Genomic DNA, 22,031 nt, shown 5'->3' on the forward strand with positions numbered 1-22,031 from the left:
AGGTCCCTAGTCCCAGCTTGGGCTGCACCGAAGCATCACAAGCTGCTGCGCCATTTGCGCTGTCGAACCAGTCATCAGACGGTGTTCTAGGACAGGAAGGATTCCAAAATGTGTTGGAATCTGCAAGTCTGCGGATCGCGCTCGAACCTTAATTCCGATTCCGTAACTTTCGATGTCCTGAGCCCGACACAATAATAAGCACTTTGCATTCATGAGGTTGCATACGTTGAGTGTACAAGACGAACAAACCCTTCACTAATGAGTTTAAGATCCATGAAACCCATCGTACAGACAGCTACATGCAAAAGGGGGAATATCCTCCGCCGCCGCAGAACTCGTCAATCAAGCCATCGACAAGATTACCATCAAAAGCAAAGCAAAGCAAGCAAAGCGGCGAGGCTACCTAATTACAAACAAACAGGGGACACATGCGTACAATTTCGTAAAGACCGGACAAAAACACAAAATGGAAAACACTCTCCTCTCTCCCTTCTCCCTCCCCCTCGCTTTCTCACCGACATCCTCCACCCGCCGCGCAAAAGTCGTAGTACATGATCTCGTGCTCCCGTCGTATTGAGCCGTAGCATTACTTCCTCCGCTCTTCTCGTCAACTCAGCTTTCCATCCCCTTTCTCTATTCAGAGAAAGAGAATCACAACTCATCGTGCTTCACATCCTCCTGCTCACCAGCGACAGCCTCAGTGGCCTTCGCCGCGAACTCGCCCATTCTGCTCCTCGCGCTCTCAACCGCATCCGAGATCCTGCTCGCGGCGCTCTCCATAGCGCCCTGCTCGGCCTCACCGTACAGCGCGCTGCTGATCGCTTCGCGGGCCGCTTCGACCTGCTCCGCGACGGCGGCGGTGGCGGCTTGCACGGGGCCCGTAGAGGTGCCGAAGAGGGCTTCGGAGATGGCGCGCGAGGCGGACTCGGCGGCCACGCCGATGTTGCTCTGCGCTGCTTCGGCGTAGCCGGTTTCCGTGCCGTAGATTGCGTCGCTGGCGGAGGAGTAGGCGGAGGAGGCGGCGGAGGAGGCTTGTTCGTAAGAGCCTGGGGGGAGGTTAGTATTGCTTTGCCAGGGTTGGAGTGTTTGGGGTGATGGTGACTTACCCTTGCTGGTGCCGTAGACTTGGGCACTGGCGGCGTCCACGGCGCTCTCGATCTGCTCTGCGACGGAGTCGAGGACAGCCTCGATGGTCGGAGGCGGGGTCCACACGCTGGATACAACGGAGGAAGCACTCTGGTAAGCATCCTCAGCGTAGCTCGAAGCGGCGGAAGCGAAGTCAGGGGCGCCAGTGTGGTATGCGGAGTGGAGACGGCTCATGACAGACTCGGTGAACTCAGGCTCGCGTTCGCTGATGAGCTCGGAGAACAGCGACTGGACAGCTTCGTACTGGAAGACGGCGCCCTCGGTTGCTTGAGCGTACACGGAGGAAGCTGAGCTGTAGACCGCGTCGGTGAAAGGCGGAGGTTGACCGTAGATCTGGTCGCTTGCTTGGGCAATGAGAGACTCCCAGTTCTCCTCGGCGCGAGAAGCCATTGACTCCATGAAAGGAGTCTGCGAGCCGAAGATGGCAGTGCTGGCAGCTGAAGCAGCCTGGTCGTAGGCGGCAGGAGTCGTGCCGTAGATAGCATCGTGCGCATAGGTAGACGCGTACATCATTTGAGAGGAGGCAGCAGCGACGGCGGCTTCGTACTGAGCCTGCGCTTCCGCGACCACAGACTCAATAGGGGACTTGCTGGTTGCACCAGCTGCCGATCGGGCCTTGTTGGTCAGATCGTCGAGGTTCGCACTCGCAGCAGAGACCGCAGAGCTGTAGGAAGCCTGTGCGGCGTTGATATAAGCTTGGTAAGCCGGGGTCTGGTAGGCGCTGGTGGCCGAGGCGAACTGGCTCGAAGCGGCAGAGGAGGCGGCATCGTATTGCGAAGCGATGGCATCGAGGGCCTCCTGAGCGGGAGACTTGGATGTCACGCCCGCGGCCGAAGTTGCGGAAGCGTATAGGTCCTGCATTTGAGAGCTGGCAGCAGCGACGGCAGCTTCGTAAGTGCTCTGAGCGGCTGCAACATACGCCTGCCAGCCGGTAGTCGGAGTAGCACCGACGGCGCTGCTCGCTGCACCAACGAAGGAAGAGTACTGATCGTGGGCGTAGCCAATACCTTGGTAGTAAGCTTGCTGGGCGTTAGCCAGGTACGCCTGGTGAGCGGGAGTCGGCTCTGCCCCAACAGCAATCTTGGCGCTCTGGTATTGAGCAGAAGCTGCGGACAGTCCTTCGGCGAGACGAGACGCGGCAATGGCGCTGATGCTCTCGTAAGCGTCTTCGACCTTTTCGAAGACAGGGGGCGTGGTGGGGACAGCTTCGGCGGCAACACTGTACCTTTCGCTTGCGGCGGAGACAGCATCCGAATACGCAGACTTGGCTGATTGGAACATCTCGCGGTGGATGGGTCTAGCGGTGCCACCCATCTGTTCGTAGATACGAGACTTGGCAGCATCGTAGTGAGACTTCGCCTGAGCGCTCGCCTCCTGGTAGCGAGAGGCAGCATCAATGGCAAGGCTTTCCGTTACTTGAGCAGCCTGCTCAGCAGCGACAGAGGCAGCAGAGCTAGCGGAAGAGGCAGCTCCGACGGGTGAAGGAGTACCGTAGATGGCGTACGAGGCGGCCGTCACGGCAGATTGATATTGCTCCTTGATAGCTTGAGTACCTTCGGCTTGAGCACCGAAGAGAACACTGCTTGCGGCGCTCCTGGCACTCTCGTATTGCTCACTTGCGACAGAGGAAGCGCTCTCGACGCTGCCCTGAGTAGAGGTAGCAGGCCTGATAGCATCCTGGATGGCCTGGGTGAGACGCGCACCTTGGTCCAGGACGTCGTCAGCCAACTCTCGGAGACGCTCATTGTAATCTTCAGTATCCTCGTCAAGGTCATCATCTAAGATGGGGCCACTGGAGGATGGGACAGCCTGAGCCATTGCACCACCCCAGACCTTCGAGGAAGCGGTGGCACTGGCCGAAGACGCCTCCTCAACAATATCAGAAGCGAAATCAGAGGCCTCGGAAGCAACAGAGGAAGCGCTGGAAGCACCCTCAGTGGCGATGGAAGAAGCACCGCTACTGATATCATCCTTTGCTGAGCGCCCGGAAGCAATGACACTGGCTGCCTGGGGGTCAAGGCTGCTCGAAGCATCGGAGACGGCGGAAGAAGCAGACGAGGCAAGGCTCTCATGTGCAGGCGTCTCTGAGCCAACAACCGCCTCAGACGCGGAGGATGCGGCGTCGGTCAAAGAGTCGGAGAGGGAAGACTCGGTACCAATGACGACGGAGCTAGCATCTGATGCAGCACTGGAAGCAGATTCTGCAACCTTGCTAGTGACGCTCTCCACCTTGGGCTGTTCACTACCAACGACGGCTTCGGACGCCTGGCTAACAACGCTTTCTACGGACCCAGTAGAAGAGCCAGCGATCGCCTCTGAAACGTCAGAAGCCTTTTCTCCGGCGGCAGAAGTCAAAGACTCGACCATGTCCTCGGCGGAAGAGCTACCGCTGGCAGCAGCTCGGGAAGCAGCGGCAGAAGCCTCGGCCGCTTGCTCAATTTTGCGCTGTGCGGCTTTGGAGACGCCGTCCCAAGGTTTGGTCTCAAAGTTATCGGTGGTTTCCTCAAGGGCAATCTTGTACTGGCCAACCTTCTTCAGCCTGGCGAGTTCCTTGGCAGCATTCTCGGCGATAGTCATGCCGTCGTGCTCGACGTTCTGAGCAGCGTCTTTGGCGGAAGCAATGCTATCGTGCTCGACAGCGACCTTCTCGACGTCCTTGCGCCAGGCCTTGGTGGCCTTCTTCAGGTCGTTGTATTTGGACCAGTCCTTGTGTGCGAGGCCGCTGTCGGAGTACTTACGTCCGATCTCACTGAGACGGATCTCGCGGATGCTGTCGACAGTCTCCAGGGTTGATTCGAGAGCCTTGTTGATGAGCTCAGTGGTCTCGCTCTGGTAAGCCTGATGCCACTCCCTGATCGCTTGTGCGCGGGCCTTCACGTTCTGTCCAGCCGAGCGGATAGCTGAAGCAAGAGCGAGCTCGACTTCTTCATTGTCCTCCTCGCTAGGGTCCTCTGGCAGGCCGCCCACGATAGCAAGAATCCGTGCCTTGACACTGTTCATCACGCCCTCAACGGTCTCTTCGAGCTGAATGACGAGGGCCTTGCCAACACCATCGACCTGACTCTTCTTCTGGTGTTCCGTAATCTCGTCCACGCGCTCCTTGAGATGCTCAGCGCCCTCATCAACCGCCTTCGAGCATACCTGCTCCCAGCTCTTGAGGTCCTGGAGGAACAGCTCGCGAGGCTCCACGGAAGGAGACGGCTCTGCAGCAACGCTACTTGCGGAGGATGCGCCCTTCGTGGCCTCGGAGACGGCAGAGGAGACGCTAGAGGCGGAAGCCGAGGCGGAGGAAGAAGCCTCCTCAGCGCTTGAGGACTTCTCCATGCTCTTGACCTCAGCCTCCAGCTTCTTTTCGTCGCGGTAGCGGCCAAGACGTTCCGTGATGCGCATAAGCTGCGGCTCGACGTTCTCGCCGTACAGGACGCGCATCTTGGGCCAGATCTGGCGAACCCAGAAAGACCAAACCGCATTGCCGGCGTACTGAGCCTGAGGTAGGGCGGTTTCAACAGCGAACTGTCGGCCCTGAGTGAAGAGTTTCTGGGTGTAGGGCGCGGTCTTGCGGTAGACAGGCTGGACCTCGAGCTCCCAGATGTCCGAAGCAGAAGTCTTGAGAGACTGGTAGTGAGGGTTCACGGAATCATATGCCTTGTTCACGTAGGGTCCCAGCGCTGCCTCGTACTGCTTGGACGCATGCTGTCTTGCGACCTCAAGCTGCGGCTTGACGGTCTTGTCCCATTGCTTCAGTCCAATCTCTTGAGCTTGGGCGACACGGGGCGCGGCATGTTGCTGGTAAAGGGCGAAACCTGGCTTGTAGACCTGATTGTTCAGACGGTCGACGTACGGCTGGGCTTGCTGCACGTATGGAGAGAGGTGCTGGTCGTAGTATGGCTGGGCGTAAGGCACAACGTAGTCTCTGACCTGCAGATAACGCTTGCACACTTGAGGCGAGTCATCGCGAAGATCGGTCTGCGAGGATGGACACCTGAACACGATGGTGAGCAGGGAGTACCATATCAGCAGCTTCGCGGCCTTATCGACGATCCATCCAGAGAAGGAGCGCCTGCTGCTTTTTCGTCTGGACGAACGCGACGACTTGGAGCCGTGCGAGCCGGAGGTGGCAGTAGTGCCGTTCGGCTGGGCAGGCATGGTTGGTTTGGTGATGTCGTTTGGCTCGTAGGCCATGGTGGTGAACGCGCCGGAGGAAACGTGAGCCAGCGACGCTAATGAACCTACAAGCTCCCCGGTCGAGCTTTATCGGAGCATGAGCTGTGTGAGCTTAGGGGATGTTTGCGAGGTTGCTTCGATGCGTCGCTGGGTTTGCAATGTGAAGTATCGTTGCGCGGCGAATTGCTCTGGCTACGTGTTATAAGGAGACTCCCTCAGCAGCACACAGCAGCAGTGCAGACTCGCTGATGTGGTGGCGCACGTTGAGGTTGGCGATCTTCCACTTCCAAGGAAGCCGTGGCCGTCTCGCGTGCTCCCCCGTTCTGACGTAGCTCCGGCTTACGCTTATCTGCCTGAGGCTGCCACCCTGCGCCGCTAGCGACGACCCTTGCCCTGACGATGCGTGTCAGGCATGTGAAGGCGATCGTCCATTCACTCACGCTTCCGCTGGTCTTAGGTGCACCTTTCTCTTGATTTTTCAGTAGCGTGCCTACCACAACCAAGGGCATCCCCATTATCAAGCGCAAACGCTTCTGACTGAGCAGCGTTTCGCGATCGGCGACTGGCTCTCCTGCTCTTGTTTCCCCGCGATCCGCCGACCGACCACCTTCCTGATCATCATACTTTTGGCGAGTTTGCACCTACGCAAGACAGCAAATACACCTTACCCTACAGCCCGCCGGTACTTGCCCGCATACAAAGAGTGCTGCCGACACAGGTAGCCACCGCGGCTCCATGATCAATTAGCTCCAAAAGATAACGCCTCACCGGCTACGAGTATACGCATATCCACCCCACCAACGCCATGGACAACTTCGGTGACTACGTCGAGTTTGACGGCCCTCTGCCTCAACATGACGAACCCTTAGGCGACGTCCCATTCGAAGACCTCTCCCGGAAAGACACCATCGAATCCAAAGCCGCCAGCGAGCCGAACTCCGAATCCCATCCGACATGCCGCATATGTCGCAGCGAAGGTAGCCCCGAAGAGCCGCTCTTCCACCCTTGCAAATGCAGTGGCAGCATTCAATATGTCCACCAGGAATGCCTCATGGAGTGGCTTTCGCACTCCCACAAGAAACACTGCGAGCTGTGCAAGACGCCTTTCCGCTTCACGAAACTTTACGATGCGAATATGCCTGCGCAGTTGCCGTTGGATGTGTTTTTCAAAAGAGCGCTGGTACATGTGGGTCAGACGATATCTAATGGGTTCAGAGCGCTGCTCGTGGGACTAGTGTGGCTCGTCATTTTGCCCTGGGCAATTCGGTGGGCCTGGAGGTGGATGTTCTGGACACTGGACGCTGGTTGGGCCAGAGAGATGTACCTCTACAAGCTGAAACGTTCGAGCGGCAGCATCACCAGGACGCTCTTGAAAGACAGTGCGTTGGGGCAGGCTGGGCAGCGGATACTAGGCGATCAGCAAGTTGGATCCGCCAACGGCAGCGTGTTCAGTCCTGTGTACAGCGCATTTGACGGCCTCACGTCGAGTCCCAACTTGACGAGCTCAAATCAGACTGCGGACACGGCGCCATGGCCAGAGGCCGACACTTCCATCTTCTCTTCTTGGACCTACCTCTCAGAACTCACGGCCAATCCCGGCTTGAACCGTATCCTGCTTGACATTTTCGAGGGACAACTCATTACCTGCGTCGTGATCATTGGATTCATTCTGATCTTCCTCATTCGCGAATGGGTCGTGCAGCAACAGCCATTGGTCAACATGGACCAGTTGAACAACGTGCAGCAGCAACTACGCGAGGCGGCAGATCGCGTACAAGAGGAAAACGAGCGGTTCAGGAGGCAACAGGAACTGTTGGATCAAGCGCGGAGGCGTTTGGTGGAGCTTCAAAGAGAGACCGAGGATGCGCAGCGGCAAAACATGGACACTATCGGGCTGGAGAGACCAGAATTCATCGGCTGGGAAAGGCTCGAGGAGATCATCGACGTCGCTACCGAGCGACTCAGGAACGGAGACAGGGACGGATTCGAAGCGCGAGCACCGATCGTGACCGAGCAGATTCGCGCAGCTGGCTACGAATCGCCACCAGACCTGGACACTTTCACCGACACCGTTTACTCGAAGCTTGCATCTTTCCCGGACGCGGAACGCAGGGAGTGGGAGGCCGTGCTGGTATCCGAGATTCGTCAGAAGAACGTCAGGCTCGATGAGGTGCTCGGTCAAGACCGTGGAAACCGCATCGAGCCTACAGAGAATGACGACTCGGTGGCGCGGCCTCCCATGCCTGAGCGTGAGTTTTCCTCGCGCGCCACTCAGATCCAACGCTTGCTCGAAGAGGCGGACGGCATTTTCGGCCAGGTGCACGGCGACCCGAACAGAGCGGACACTGCGGCTGCTGATGCAGGCTCTAGAGCTGCTGCATCATCGTCGACGGAGAGCTGGCAACATGTTGCGGAGCCTGGCGGGCCGTCGCTGGCGGAAAGATTGGCTGAGTTGAGCGAGCGTATTTCGGAACCGCATTATGATGCTGAAAAGGAAGGCATCCCGGTTGCCAATGCAGGGCCGGATGCGAAGAAGAACATCAAGCGCAGCGGTACAGGAAATCCAAGGCCGGTGCCTGAGCCGAAACCGCAAGATGAACAGCTGGCGGAAGACAATGCAGAGGGGAGCCCGAAGGCTGCTGGTCAAAATTCACAGCAGCCCACGGAAGATGATTCTGAGCAGCCGACGGCCTCTGCGAACGACGATCAATCCAACGGGGAGGTCCGTCAGCCCCCAGAGGAATCTTTGGCCACCCGCGTCGGCAGTGCTTTCAGGGAAGAGTTTGGGCTCGACGAGATCCAAGAACCCGCTGCCCGTGATCTAGCGGGCGCGGGCTCCCAGAACGAAACAGCTGCACCACAAACAGAGGAGGACCGAACACGAAGGCTGCACGAAAACCGACAGGATGGCTACTTCACGCGCCTGGCAGACTGGTTCTGGGGCGACATCAGCGTGGCGAATGCGGTGGATTCCATTCCTGCGCGCGAAGAACGTGTCCAGGATCAGGATGAACAGCAACCTCGTGTACAAGAAGCCGACGGCAACCTTGGTCAAGCTCAGCAGCGAGCAGAACGAGATCTGCCTAATGATGGGCCCGACCCCGAGGTGGCTGCTGCTGCAGCGCAGGCTGGCTTGGAAGCAGAGGCCATTGAAGACGCAGAGGATCTGGAGGGCATCTTCGAGCTCATGGGTCTACAGGGCCCACTAACCGCGCTTTTCCAAACCTCAATGTTCTGCCTTGTCCTGGTCTCTGGCACCGTCTTCAGCGCTGTTGGTCTTCCTTACGCCTTTGGCAAACTGGTGCTTAGCTTCATCGGGAGCCCAGTCTACTTCATCTTCAAGCTGCCGCTCCAATCGGCTTCTTTTGTTGCTGACTTCGCCATTGACACATCTCTCTTCGTGGGAGGCTGGACGGCCATGGTCATTGGCTGCTTGAGCGAAGTCACCTACAAGTGCTTGAGCGCTCTACTGCGCCTACCGGCTTCCTCATTGCTGGAGAAGCTGACCAATGCTTCCATGAACACTGCTACGGCTTCCGGCGCCCGGCTGCAGAGCTTGTTCGTCGCAGACGCTGCCGGTGACGCGGGCATCAACGAGTTCTTCCTCGGATGGAGTGTTCATTCGCACGCATCTTTGCGCGATCTGCAGGAGGAAATCAACGCCGTCCTGTCCTTCATCGGCCACGCTATCTTCTCCACAGCCGAGGTCATTTCAAGTGGCTCTCCTACAGCGGCTTGGGATAGAGTTATGAGCCTGCTGTCACATACGCCTGCCCTTCCATCAAGGCTGATGGCGGGTGTTGGTGTTCTGCAGCAGTGGACCACGTCGTCGCTTGAAGTTATGGGAACCTTGAAGACTGGCGCCCTGACTTTGAAAGTTCCGTCGACTTCGCCTACTTCGATTGAACCGGGCCTCGTTTTCTGGAATTCCTCGGATCGAGTCCTAGCTGTTTTGTCTGGATACATCGCACTCGCCATGGTGGCTGCGTTGTATGTCGCCGCAGACACACCCATCACTAGCTCCCCCACCTGGCAACGTTACGAGAAGATGGTACGCGACACCCTTCGCCAAGCAGGTGGAGTCTTGAAAGTGATTCTCATCATAAGCATCGAGATGCTGGTCTTCCCGCTCTATTGCGGGCTACTCCTGGACCTCGCTTTCCTTCCTCTGTTTGGAGATGCGTCTGTGTCCAGCCGCTTGAACTTTGCCGCGACCAGCCCTTACACATTCTGCTTCACACACTGGTTCGTGGGCACCTGCTACATGTTCCACTTCGCTCTTTTCGTTGGCATTTGCCGCAAGATCCTGCGCAAAGGAGTTTTGTGGTTCATCCGCGACCCAGATGATCCCACTTTCCATCCAGTACGGGACGTGCTCGAGCGCAACGTCACGACGCAACTACGGAAAATCGCCTTTTCTGCCCTGGTATACGGTGCTCTGGTAATCCTGTGCCTTGGCGGCGTCATCTGGACTATCGGCAAGGTGTTCAAGGGCATCTTCCCCATCCAGTGGCTTCAGACGGAGCCGGTTTTCGAGTTCCCCTTCGACCTGTTGCTTTACAACCTTATGACTCCCCTTTGCTTCCGCCTGATCAAGCCGAGCGACACCGTCAACTCTTTGTATGCTTGGTGGCTGCGGCGGTGCGCTCGAACCTTGCGCCTTTCGCATTTCCTCTTCGACAATCGTCGCAAGGACGAAGAGGGACACCACGTTCACAAATCATGGACGAGCTTCTTCCTCATGCGAAGGGCAGACACAAGCGCCAGCAGCACCGTTCCGGCGGACCGCAAGCTCAATCCTTCTTCGGAGTCCACGCCAGAAGTGTACTTTCAGCGCGATGGGAAGTACGTTCTTACACCGTGCAATGACCAGTATAGGCCACCAAAGGCGGGCGAAGCGTTCTTGCACACGGATGACGAGGACGTGTACATTGTCGACAAGGACGGCAATAAGAACGAGCATTTCGCCAAGATGTACGTCCCGCCGCTTTTCAGAGTGCGCGTGACTCTCTTCATGGTGTGTCTTTGGGCTTTTTCGGCCACCGTGGGCCTAGGCGCCACGCTTGTACCATTGGTGTTTGGCAGGACTGCGTTTGGCTGGTGGTTCCCTGGCGTTCAAGTCAATGACATCTACTCCTACACTATCGGCGCATACGCGCTTGGCGGCCTACTGTACGCTGCTGTAAAGAGTGCATCGGCCGTTCGTCACCTTCGGGATAGGATCCAGTCGATCGACTTGCGAGTCTGGTGCGCCAGGACAGCGAAGCTCGCCTTCCGCTTCGCCAAGTGCGCCTACGTCTATGGTTCCATGGGCATCGGGCTCCCAATGTTCTTCGCCTTCGCCCTCCAGTTCTACCTGATTGTGCCATTGCACACCTACATGGTCGCGTCAGCTCACGAGCAGGCAGCCCAGAACGCCACAATCAGCACGACAAATATCACTGCCCAAACTTTCAACCAAACAGACACCGTCATCACGCCAGCCGCCACTCCGCGCCCCGGCCCCTGGCTCGCCGAGCACAACGTCCACCTCCTCAGCGACTTCGCCCTCGGCCTGCTATACTCCCGCATCGTCGTCTCGACAGCTTTCGCTTCCGGCCGGCCCTCGCGCGCCAAAGAGGCTTTCCGCCGCATCACCGCCGCCGGCTACCTCAACCCCAACACCCGCCTCGCCACCCGCTTCTTTATCCTGCCCGCTCTCATCCTCGCGACGCTCACTTTCGCTTTCCCGCCCTTGGGCGCGTGGACTGTCATTTCTGCGGCGCGGAGGCTCGGGTGCGGGATGGACAGCGATGTGCAAACGGTGATTTTCCGCTACTCGTTCCCGTGCGCGGGCGCGGTCGTCGCGGTGTTGCTTGGAGGGCTGGAAGTCGCTCGGGCGACGGAGAGGTGGCGGTCGAGAGTCAGGGATGAGGTGTACCTCGTTGGGGAGCGGTTGCATAATTTCGGCGAGAAGAAGCCGCCTGCGGGGACGAAGAGTGTTGTTAGGAGGGAGAGGCCGGTTGGTGGGAGGAGGGAGGTTGATTTGGACTTTTGAGATGGGTCCGAGCATTGTTCCATTTTTGGACGGAGAAGGGAAATATAATTTGATGATTGCACGCTAGTTGAAGCGTGTCTCTTCTGGGTTTGAATGACCCTCTGTAGTATTTATACAATGGACTACTCTCTTCCCTATGCATGCGCCTGCAGGCAATCGTGCTTTTCTACAAAATCTTGCCGTAGCTGTTCCATTCCCCATCGATCACTCCTCTCTCCTGTAGAATCCAGCCAAGCACATATTGATACATATCCAATGTCCCAGCGCCCCAAACGCCTCGAAAATCGCTATGCGGTGTTCTCAAAAAATCGCCCTCCATTTTCAAACATGCCCTTTCTCTAGAAACCAGGCGGGTTCAGCCTCTGGCTCACGCGCGTCCACTTCGGCAGCTTGTGCACGCCCTTGCGGTAGCCCCGCGCCTTCTTGTCGAACAGCGTGTACTTGTCGCGCGCCAGCATCTCCGCCTCCGTCGGCATCTCCGCCTTCCACCGCTCGATCAGCTTCGTCGTCCCCAGCGCCGCGCTCGCGTCGCCCAGCGGCACCCGCGACGGCTTCTGCAGCACGGGGCTGCCCGTCATCGACGCCGAGTAGGTCTCAGGCACCATCTCGCCTTGTCTGGGCCCGCGGCCGTGGCGCCGCGATTCTTGGTCGGAGTGCAGGGCGGCGTCGGCGAGGCGCGCGCCTTGGGCGGTTGTCGCGAGCGTGCTGGGGCTGGCTTTGCCGGAGCTGCCGGGCGGTTGGTGGGGGAGGGAGGAGTTGGGGAGCTCGGCGGGGGCGGCGTTGGGGCTTGCGGGTGAGGTGCTGGTTGCGGAGCGCTTGAGCGCGGTGTCGAGGACGGAGACGATGTTATCTACGCGGCGCATGCGGCGGCGGTGGCGGAGTTTTTGGGGAGGGGAGAGGCGCCATGGGATTTTCCTGAGGGGTGAAGGGTTAGTTTCTTGGGGTTCGTGATGGGCTTGGTAGTTTTGAGGGTTGGGGCATACCATAGCAGGCCTCCTGAGAGGGGCGCAGAGGGTTTGAAGGCGCCAAACATGGTTGCAGGCTGCTGTGCAATTGCTTGATGCTGGCGGGTTGGAGATATGGCGGTCCTGCTGTGAAGTCGCGACTACCGCATTGGGCGGGCTTGCACCGCGGAAGAGCCAAGGACTTCCACGTTTGTGCCTGAGGCTGCAACGTGGGACGGGACAACACCTACACCACGGCTTTGAGGCGAGATAGGCACATTTGGCCGATTGTAAACTTGCAAATCGATTTCTTGACAACATGTCGTACTACTTCACCATCATCGGTACGAAAGACAATCCGCTCTTCGAACATGAGTTCGGTACCTCCAAACCTGGCGGAGATGGCACAGCCAAGTTCCGCGAGGAGGCAGCCCATATGAATCAATTCATCGTTCACGCTGCACTGGACATGGTTGAGGAAGTGCAGTGGGGGACGAAAGACTTGTAAGTCCGTCGACAACTATGGTCTCGCAGGGGATGAATACCTCGCCTTGTTTCGCGTGACCATCGTTGTCACGCTAAGATTGTAACCCCTTTAGATTAACACTTGCGCCAGATATCTCAAGAAAGTTGATACTTTCCAAAACAACCACATCCACACATTCATAACTGGTGGCAACGTCAAATTCATGCTCCTCATGAACCCCGACCCTTCCGCAACGCCCTACTCCAACCTCGCCTCGCCACCGCCTTCTTCGCGCTCGTCGACAGCAAGACAAAGCATGCTTCTAGCCAACAACCCGAGCTCTTCGCAAACTGAAGATGCTGTGAGGGGTTTCGTGACGGAGGTCAGCCTTGAAGATTCTCTGGCTCAAAGCTTTCTGAACGAACACTGACGCTGCCACACCAGGTCTACGAAGCCTGGGTCAAGTGCATCATGAACCCTTTCTACGACGTCAACCAGGAAGTCACCAGCCCCATTTTCCGCGCCAGAGTCGCCGCGGCTGCGAAGAGGTTTCTCTGAAGAATCCTGACGCCAATTCTTCACGCCTCGAAGCATGCATTCCCGGCGAACACCGCCCAACGCAAAGGGACACCGCTCTCGCCACGAGCCGACCTTGCTCAGGACACAGCTACTCCACGCTTTGCGGAAGAACTGCTAGCTTGGGAGGGAATCGTCGCGCCTTTGACTCACCGATCGCCTCATATTGCCCTGCCGCTACTAGTGGCGGCAATTGCAAGGCAATGCCGACACCCAGCACACGCCTGCAGGCAGACATCACGACGAGGTTTGGGCTAGTATATGACTCTACGCTAAGCTCAGTCATGGAACGATACCCGACGCCTCCAGCCATGACTCTCCCGAAATTCCCGGCCACCAAGCTTTGTGAAGTCGTACCGCCACCCTGCAGGACTTCCCTGCGCAGCGAAGCTCCAGCCCTTCTCAGGCCGTGAGGGAAAACCCTAGGACGGTCTTGTCTTGCTAGCCTAGTGACACGACTCCGTGGCTGCCGGCGGGGAGAAGAGCGATCAATACAGAACGGCAACCAAATTGAGAGCGTCAAGCGAGCGAAAGAGCGTGTCTTCAACGAGTAGTTGGCTGCTCGGTTTTGTTTGTTTGTTTGTCTGTTCGTCTGTCTGCGGGTGGGCAGGATGGTCCCTCGAGAAGTCCGTCATCAAACAAGGCTTCCCCGATCCGGATATAAAAGCAGCGCAGACAGTCTCAATGGGAAAATTTGAGAAGTGAAAATCGAAAAAGCAAAAGCACAAAAATAAGCAAACGCGATCGAGCTGCCCGGCTTCATCGTCGTTGATTCCAAATCTCTGATTTCCATCCCCAATTCTTGATCCATCGTGGATTCTCTTCCAAAGCAAGATGATATGATTCGACATGAAAACTCCGTCCGCAAATGCTAAAAGTCGATCCTCGCGACGTGACGGGACCGGGCGGGACCTGGTGCTGATGACTCCCATTTCCCTTGCCATTCCATTCCATTTTGCTCCAAATGCGATGCAAGCAAAGACTCCCAGATTCGTGAAATGCTCCCAGATGCTCGACTTCGAAAAATTGTCAAAAACGCCACTCCCAATGCCTATGCAAACCATATCCCACAATCTCAAACAGAACCCCTCAGCTCAACCATCCCCTTCTTCCGCCTCAACCCTTCCCTGCCCCTACCCCCAGCTGCCATCTCAAGCCCTTCCTCACCCTCACCGTCCTCCCCTTCTTCCTCAACAGACCACAACCCCCAACTCGGCCTTCGCCACACGTGCAGCTTACCCGACAGCGTGCGGCTGCCGGCGCTGAGACCTGGCCGGACAGGCGTTTGGGGCTTGAGCGTTTGCAGATTACTGCTGCTGCTGCTGCGGCGGCGCCGGTCGGACCGCTGGCTGTGCTGGTAGAGCAGGAAGGCGGGCGTGCTGGGGTCGTCGAAGAAGTCGCTTTCGGTCGAGTCGAGCGCGGAGTCCGAGGCGGAGAGCGGTTTGCTGCGGCCTGGGATGTCGATTGGCGAAGACGGGAAGGAGGTGGGGTCGTCGGGCGTGACGATTTGGGTTTGATAGGGCTGCTGCTGCTGCTGCTGCTGCGCCGCGCCGTCGTCGAAGTCCAGGTCGTCGGCGAGATGCGGCGAGGTGTCGGGCGTCAGGGCCGGTGGTGCTTGCTGCTGCTGCTGCTGCTGCGGCGGCGAGAGGCTCGACCCGGAGTAGAAGGGTGCCGTGGGACGGTCGGCGAGCTCCGCTCGCGTGCGGGCGACGGCGCGGTCGAGGCACTCGGCTTGGCTGGCGACGAAGTCGGTCCATTTGTCGGACAGCGGCTGGTTCTGCTCTTTGGCGCGGTTGTAGTCGTCGGTGAAGAGGGCGAAGTCCGTGATGCCGGCGTCCAGCTCGTACGAGGAGTCGTCGGACTCGTCGTCCGAGTCGTCCCACGACTCGTACATGTGGACTGGCGAGAGGAAGTGCGAGTGCGGGTTGTTGTCGAGGTCTTCTTCGAAGGGGCTTTGGGGATGTGTGGTGGCGAAGGGTTTGGGAGAAGGTTGATGCGTTGGCGGGTCGATGTGGGTTTCAGGTTTTGTTGGCACGCCACGTGCGACGCCGGGCTGTGCATGCTGTGCTTGTGGCATGTTGTTGGATGCTTTGTCTTTTTTGTTGCCTAGACTGGATTCCGATGTAGCCCGAGTCATGGGTGGCATGGGATTTGTCGAGTTGGGCATCGCGTGGGGTTGCATATGCGTTGGCTTGCGGGTATGAGGCGATGGAATTGCGTCAAGCCCGGGCTGCAGGGCGAGGCGTTGATAAAGCGGCGAGAGGCGTGATGTCCTCACTCTGTCCTCACGGCGTGTCCTCACGGTGCAGTTGGCTTTGGGCGCCCGGCTCAAGGGCCGGTCAGGAGTTGGTTGAAGACGCGTGGGGGGATGTTGGAGGCTTAAAGCTGAGCGAGGGCAGGCAGCAGGGCCGGCGGAGGCGGCGACGACGACGACGATGCGGGCAGCAAGGCAGCGATCTGCAAAGACAGTGAAGGCGAGGCGGCAAAGGAGCGACGTGGAGGGATGGGATATGCGTGCGGATCTCGGGCGAGGGTGCAGTGTTATAGACCGGGCGGCAATATCGCGGGGGTCGCGCAAGGCCTGCACGCCTGCGGACACGGCGTCGTGACTGGCGGTGCGGGCGCAGGTGACGGTGACCGGGAGAGGAGCGGGCGGTCAGGTGTGGCCTGCTGAGACACGGTGACTGTGTTGACGGAGCCTGCGAGCGGGGCCTTGACGACGGCCTGAGACGCACGCGGCCGTACGCCCTTGCTGCGCGGTCGAGGGCAACACGAGAAACTCGCGAGAGTAACAATGCTAGCTGCAGACCTTACCAGGGGCGGTACACACCTAAGGTGCTGCATCTCCTAGCTGATGGCGACATCCCGCGCGCGATAGGCGCCGCTGGGCTAGGCAGACAGGCTGGCGTGAGTAATTGCCGCCACAAACGCATGGATGGCAGAATGGCAGAATGGCAGAGGGCTCGCGGAGGGTTCACGCACAGAGGCATCAGGGCGCCAGCCGCAGACGGTCAGACCCTCGACTCACGACTACACTAGGACTGCAGCTACTGGTGAAGTGCAGCACGGCGTGGGGTGCAGCCAGCCTCGCAGCGCCTCACGACCTCGCGACGCCTGCACGTCTGCACATCCTCCCCACAGAGCCGCGTATATTTGTTACTGTATTTACGCTGCCGAGCCGACTCGCGTCTGTCAGCCTACGTCTGCCTGCCTACGTCTGCCTGGTGATCTGCCTACGAGTCTGCCTGGCTGACGACGAGCAGTTGGGGCGGAGTGCATTCGCCGTCCCTGGACATCGGACAGGAGAGCACGGCCAAAGATGGCATGAGGACAGGCGCTCCCGCTGTCATGTGAAGACGCTAATTTCGTCGCGGCGGTGAGTACGGCTGGTTCAGGGCGTCGTGGTGTGAAGAGAGCAGGTCATGCGTGCGCGCGAGGGTGCACAAAACACGGGGTCTCGGTACGGGCCATCAGCCTCCCGCGCGATCGCCGTGTGGGGGGGGGCGCGAGATCGACTGGGCAGCTGGTGGAAATTGCGAAAGCCCATCGACGCCCACGCCCCGCGAAGTGCTGCATGTACTGGTCTGCCAATCCTGCACGCACTGGCCGGAGAAGTGCCGAATGACCCAGACATGCATGCTGCTTGACGAACAATGGGACGCCAATGCGAGACACCGCCCATACTGACGCGCCCGGTGTGCATCCCCTTCGGCGCGGCGGGCGAGTCGTGCCTCCGACTTTGCCCATGTCCCAAACGTGATCAGCCGTTGTATCGTGTTTGTCGTAAGCTTATTTGGAGTCAGGCGAGGGGAGTCACGTTGCCATCGGAATTGCCAACCACACACGAGACAGGAACAGGCCATGAGTCTTCTTGGCTCAATGCGCGGAGCCACTATCCACAGTACCTGCTTGTACCATTCCTTACGTTTATAGACTAGCCGTCACTAATGTTCTTCCAAGAAGAATGGCAGTCGCTCGCACCACAGACGTACGTTGACGAGACTCATTCTTCGAGCCCGAAGCCTAATGATGCCAGACAGGCGAATCCGCCAACCCTCCCGCTAGCTTCAAACAATTGCAAGCCAACCAGAGTCCTCCAACAATCAGAGGTCATACGTAACCCCAAGGAAGGATGGTAAACCTAACCCTAGAATGTCTGGGGCCTACTGATTGCGCAGCCCAGCCATTAGGTTTGAATGATTACGGGCCACTCAGCCCTCTTCACGCCAAATGGGCCTCTCTATGGCATCCCATTCATTCTGGACGGCCAAAGGGGATGGCGGCGCCTTTGCTTTGGTCTGCGCTGAAGAAACATGCGCACTTTTCTCAAGTGGTAATCGGGCCGTCAACCCACCCAGCATGTCATCAGCCCGCGCCATGCTGCCATATTACTCCCACGTCTGCTGCTCGCCTACACACTGCCGTATGTACGGCTTCTGCACGGCGTCGGTGAAAGCGTGTACTTGGTGACCTGAGACGCGAATATGCATGCGTCGATCCTAGCACAGGTCACCGACCAATGAATCCTTGAAGATAGGTGGCACGCGTACGCAGGAGCCGAGTTGCGTATCTTTGATACTACATGACAGTATTCGAGAGATCCAGCGACCTGAGGTCTGTTGTTGCCTCAGGCTGCGAATTGCGACTTCGACGGCGGAGAATGTGCCGTTTTGTTGCAATAGATGACAGTCAGACCAGCACTGCTTCTATGTTTGGACGTGTCATTCTCTTGCTAGATCACGAAGTTTCAAAATGACCTAGTGTGCCATCTGCTGTTCCGGTGTATTCCCCGGAGCTGTCTAGGAACCTTCTCCCGAAGCGAACTCCCTTCGCCGTCCCTGAACGAATGATTCTGCGATTCATCAGATAATTCAACATGCCTCCGACGCTACGTGGAATGGCTTCAGTGCCGTTGGAGTTGACCGGCGGGACTGGACGTCGCTACCGATTCACCAAGCTCCTCCAGGAACGACCAGAGATTGGACATGTGTGGACTGCGAAGTATGGCCTTGCGTCTACTGACTACATACTTCGAATGTCGAAACTGACGCGTGATCAGATCCGGCAATGATCAATTCGTGCTCAAAGATGTGCCACCAAACATTCTCGCCACCTTCGATCGGCGCATCTTCCCTCTCCTGTGCGGGAGGGCGAGCCCGTTGCTTCGCCTACCGATCGATAGGGTCCCGGACCGACACACGCTTGTCTACGACTACTTGACCGATGATCTCTTCCAGCTCGTCAGGAAAGGCCTCTCGATGCAGCACCGTCGCAAGATCCTGACCGCCTGCGCTCAAGCCATCGCGGAGCTGCATGAGCGAGACGTCGTCCACTTAGGTACGACAAGGCTCGCTCTACGCTGACTTCCCGCTGAATCCTTGCAGACATCAAGCCCGATAATATTCTGGTCGATCTTTCCGACGATGGCCAAGACACCACCATCAAGAAGGTCCAACTCACCGACCTCGAAAACGCCGCCCACTTACCCGCAGGCAAATGCGTCAACGGCATGCTCGCCGGCAACGCCAACTGGCGCAGCCCAGAAGCGCACTTCAAAGGCGATCTCAGCAAGCCGGCTGATATATTCTCTTTCGGCCTCGTCGTAGGTGCCTCCAGAGCAGTAACATCAAGCGCGCGCATCAACTAATAGAAACCCGGTCAGTGCCTCTTCGCCATGACCGGCAAAATAGTCTGCGGCCCCGACGCCGACTTCGACAAGCATGTAGCGCGGGGAGCGCTGCCGGCTATGATCCGCTTGCAGCGGCTCGTTTCTTACTTCGGTGATCGGGAGGGTTTGGAGGGGCTTGTGAGGCATGTTGGGGACGAGGAGGTGAATTTGCAAGTGCTGGAGTTGCTTTGGGAGGATAGGGAGGCGGAGTACCATTCTTATAGGCGGTTTGAGACGTGGGAAGAGGTTAGGGATGAGGGGTTGAGGGAGGTGGTATTGGGGATGTTGAAACTGGATCCGGGGAGACGGTGGACGGCGGAGCAGGTTGTGGGACATCCTTGGTTTGGAGGCTCGATCTGTCCTCAACGGAGACAAGGCAAAGACGGGACTTGATAGGACCTGGTTAACGGTTGAAAGCAGCGAGTACCAAAACCTTGAACCCACCCAAACTCCGCCGGAGGATGTTGAATCTCCGACAAGCCGCCACACACCTCAAATCCTCACCATCCCAACCCGCACAGCACAACAACCGCCAAACCTCACACACCCACTACCCCCCTACCTCCAACCAGCCTCCCTCCTCCCACCCCAAACAACCATCGAAACTGCCGCCGCCACAACCGGCCCCACACTCACAATCTCCCCCAGCCCAGCATATGCCGGCTCAATCCTGACCCTCACAAACGCCCCCGCCGCCAGCAGAATCGCGAACACATTGTACACGCCCGCCCACGCGAAGTTGAACATGATCCTCCTCCTCGCGCGGCCCGAGACTTCGAGAAGCGTCAAGACGCCCGAGAGACCGCTCAGCAGCACGACGTCCGCCACGGACCCGGCGACGGAGGACGTGGTGCCGAGCTGGAGGCCGATGGTCGAGGCGGCGAGGGCGGGGGCGTCGTTGGTGCCGTCGCCGACGAAGAGGATTGTTCTTTTTTCCGCTTTCTTCTTGTCGTTCTCTGCGCTTGTGGATTGCAAGGCGGAGATGTAGGCTTGTTTTTGCTGCGGCGTGGCGTGCGAGAGGGTGTTGGACGGCGGGATGGAGAGCGCGGTTGCGATTTGGGAGACGGCGAGGGAGTGGTCGCCGCTGGCTATGTGGCAGGTTATGCCGCGGGCCTGGAGGGCGGCGATCACGGAGTGGGCTTCGGGGCGGAGGGTGCTGGTTAGGCTGGTGGCGAGGATAGGGTGGTGGTTGATTGTGAGGAGAAGGGTTGTTAGGCCTTGGGAGAGGAGGGGCGTTATGGCTGGGTGGGTGGATTGATTGAGCCAATGCGGGTTTCCGGCGCAGACGGTCTGGCCGCTGTGTTTTGCTTCGATGCCGGCGCCTGGGATGGATCGTTTCTCACTGAGTTCGATATGCTGGAGAGTCTTGCCAGTCAGATGAGTGGCAACGGCGCGGGAGACAGGATGGTTGTCGTCTTTGACGAGAGCTTGGAGGATCGCATAGGCCTCGTTGGGATCGACGCCGATGTCGAGAACCTGATCAGACACGACGGTCAGATCCCCTGTCGTCAGCGTTCCGGTCTTATCGAAGACCACATCTGTCGCCTTGCAACTCCGCTCTGTAGCTTCTGCTGACTTGATTACCACGCCCGCCCGTGCCGCAACCCCGCCGGCAATGACCAGTACCATAGGCACAGCCAGGCCGAGAGCGCATGGACATGACACGGCAAGCACAGCGATCGCGTAAGTGACGGCAGTACCGATCGCCCCACCTGGTGATTGACCGCGTATTCTCAACGCGACACCTATCCAGACAGCGAACACTACGCCTGCTATTGCCACGACAGCAGGCACAAACCAGGATGCAATTTTATCTGCCAGATCTTGGATCCTAGGTTTGGCTTCGAGAGCCTGTTCGACAGATCTGGCGATGTCATTGACGCTGTTTGCACCTGGGAGTCGGTTGATGCGTGCATGTAGGACGCCTTTGCCATTGAGAGTGCCCGCGATGAGATTGTCGCCTTTCTTCTTGCCGACGGGCAGGGATTCGCCCGTCAGCATTGATTCGTCGACGGCGCTCGTTCCGAATGTGACGGTGCCGTCTGTCACGATGCGAGAATGGGCTTTGATCACGATAATGTCGCCGAATTGGAGCAGGCGGGCGTCTATTGAGGTAGTTCCGCCGCCTTCTGTGAGCAGCAAAGTCTCTTCAGCTTGCAGAGATCTCACCGAAACTGCTCGGACAGCACGCTCGCGAGCATACGCGGCCAGAAGTCTTCCGAGAAGTACCAGCGTAATCAGAAGCGTACTCGTCTCGAAGAAAGCAAGCTGTTCGAGTTGCACGCCTGCTTCCGTCAACCCAAAGGCCACTACGGAGTAAACGTAGGCTGCGGTGATGCTGATGACGACCAGCATGTCCATTTCGATGACCTTGGAGAAGATCAGTGACTTCATCGCGCCGACGTAGAACTCGGGGACCCCGATGGCTTGCACGACTGTCGCTAAGATCAAGCTGACGATGTCGCGGGTCTGTCTAGGAACGGGATTCGGTGCCCAGTTGAGGACGACGACGGGAATGGTGAAGGCTGCAGCTATGGCCGTATACCATGCAGTTCGAACGAGACGCCGTCTTCCTTCGAGGATGCTGGAGTCTGGAGAGGGCGGCGCAAGCCTCGCGTTCTCTGGTAGTAGATCTCTGGCGCCGATGATGTAGGGATCGTACGTAATGCGGTAGGCTTTGCCCATGCAATCAAGACTTATGAGACCCTCCGAGCAGGTATTATCCCTTTCCATTTGCTTGGCGAGGTCCGTAGACATATGTACGTCCAGATGTTGATACCCTTCGACCACACGTGAGCACTTGAAGCCTGTCCGCTTCTCGATGAGGGGTAGCACTTGATCGACTGATGTGATGTCGCTGTTCACCTCGAACTTTGCCGTTCCAGATACGAATGTGACTTGGGGCTTGGTGACTCCTGGTATGTCGTTGAGCACGTTCGTCATCTTGGTGCTGCAGCCGGTGCATGTCATGCCTGAGATGCTGATCGTAATGTGCTCCCGAGCAGCATCTCTCTCAATGTCATCGCGACG

The 22,031-nt window shown here is 58.1% G+C and overlaps 7 protein-coding genes across 7 annotated transcripts; 3 read left to right on the forward strand and 4 right to left on the reverse strand.

The window, feature by feature from the left end:
* Nucleotides 1-263: 263 nt before the first annotated feature.
* Nucleotides 264-5,435, reverse strand: WHR41_00949 (uncharacterized protein). The gene is made up of 2 exons (XM_069369555.1): nt 1,107-5,435; nt 264-1,046 (listed from the first exon to the last, which is right to left on the reverse strand). Exons 1-2 carry the CDS (start codon nt 5,326-5,328, stop codon nt 652-654), a joined length of 4,617 nt encoding a protein of 1,538 aa, XP_069233596.1. The 5' UTR covers nt 5,329-5,435; the 3' UTR covers nt 264-651.
* Nucleotides 5,436-6,115: 680 nt separating this feature from the next.
* Nucleotides 6,116-11,347, forward strand: WHR41_00950 (uncharacterized protein; the record flags this gene model as incomplete). The annotated part of the gene is made up of 1 exon (XM_069369556.1): nt 6,116-11,347. The coding sequence occupies one exon, from the start codon at nt 6,116-6,118 to the stop codon at nt 11,345-11,347; it is 5,232 nt and encodes a 1,743-aa protein (XP_069233646.1).
* Nucleotides 11,348-11,685: 338 nt separating this feature from the next.
* WHR41_00951 (mitochondrial 54S ribosomal mL60 domain-containing protein) lies at nt 11,686-12,931 on the reverse strand (the record flags this gene model as incomplete). The annotated part of the gene is made up of 2 exons (XM_069369557.1): nt 12,331-12,931; nt 11,686-12,262 (listed from the first exon to the last, which is right to left on the reverse strand). Exons 1-2 carry the CDS (start codon nt 12,378-12,380, stop codon nt 11,686-11,688), a joined length of 627 nt encoding a protein of 208 aa, XP_069233647.1. The 5' UTR covers nt 12,381-12,931.
* WHR41_00952 (uncharacterized protein) lies at nt 12,432-14,112 on the forward strand. The gene is made up of 3 exons (XM_069369558.1): nt 12,432-12,795; nt 12,908-13,139; nt 13,202-14,112. Exons 1-3 carry the CDS (start codon nt 12,611-12,613, stop codon nt 13,313-13,315), a joined length of 531 nt encoding a protein of 176 aa, XP_069233648.1. The 5' UTR covers nt 12,432-12,610; the 3' UTR covers nt 13,316-14,112.
* A 296-nt stretch (nt 14,113-14,408) lies between these two features.
* Nucleotides 14,409-15,515, reverse strand: WHR41_00953 (uncharacterized protein; the record flags this gene model as incomplete). The annotated part of the gene is made up of 1 exon (XM_069369559.1): nt 14,409-15,515. One exon carries the CDS (start codon nt 15,513-15,515, stop codon nt 14,409-14,411), a length of 1,107 nt encoding a protein of 368 aa, XP_069233649.1.
* A 2,450-nt stretch (nt 15,516-17,965) lies between these two features.
* WHR41_00954 (uncharacterized protein) lies at nt 17,966-19,593 on the forward strand. The gene is made up of 4 exons (XM_069369560.1): nt 17,966-18,334; nt 18,393-18,670; nt 18,718-18,935; nt 18,996-19,593. Exons 1-4 carry the CDS (start codon nt 18,210-18,212, stop codon nt 19,392-19,394), a joined length of 1,020 nt encoding a protein of 339 aa, XP_069233860.1. The 5' UTR covers nt 17,966-18,209; the 3' UTR covers nt 19,395-19,593.
* On the reverse strand, nt 19,560-21,944 carry WHR41_00955 (uncharacterized protein; the record flags this gene model as incomplete). The annotated part of the gene is made up of 1 exon (XM_069369561.1): nt 19,560-21,944. One exon carries the CDS (start codon nt 21,942-21,944, stop codon nt 19,560-19,562), a length of 2,385 nt encoding a protein of 794 aa, XP_069233861.1.
* Between the last annotated feature and the right edge of the window lie 87 nt (nt 21,945-22,031).

This window comes from Cladosporium halotolerans (assembly GCF_011745625.1).
Source record: "Cladosporium halotolerans strain TM138-S3 chromosome Unknown Sca2, whole genome shotgun sequence".
Classification (NCBI taxonomy): Eukaryota; Fungi; Ascomycota; class Dothideomycetes; order Cladosporiales; family Cladosporiaceae; genus Cladosporium; species Cladosporium halotolerans.

Bases quoted from the DNA above. Each gene is read 5' to 3' on its own strand.
- WHR41_00949 (XM_069369555.1), bottom strand. From the start codon at position 5,328: ATGGCCTACGAGCCAAACGACATCACCAAACCAACCATGCCTGCCCAG. The intron at 1,047-1,106 runs GTAAGTCACCAT...ACCTCCCCCCAG, and splicing joins AGTCTACGGCACCAGCAAGG to GCTCTTACGAACAAGCCTCC.
- WHR41_00952 (XM_069369558.1), top strand. From the start codon at position 12,611: ATGTCGTACTACTTCACCATCATCGGTACGAAAGACAATCCGCTCTTC. The intron at 12,796-12,907 runs GTAAGTCCGTCG...CACTTGCGCCAG, and splicing joins CAGTGGGGGACGAAAGACTT to ATATCTCAAGAAAGTTGATA. The intron at 13,140-13,201 runs GTCAGCCTTGAA...CTGCCACACCAG, and splicing joins TGAGGGGTTTCGTGACGGAG to GTCTACGAAGCCTGGGTCAA.
- WHR41_00954 (XM_069369560.1), top strand. From the start codon at position 18,210: ATGCCTCCGACGCTACGTGGAATGGCTTCAGTGCCGTTGGAGTTGACC. The intron at 18,335-18,392 runs GTATGGCCTTGC...ACGCGTGATCAG, and splicing joins GGACATGTGTGGACTGCGAA to ATCCGGCAATGATCAATTCG. The intron at 18,671-18,717 runs GTACGACAAGGC...GAATCCTTGCAG, and splicing joins GCGAGACGTCGTCCACTTAG to ACATCAAGCCCGATAATATT.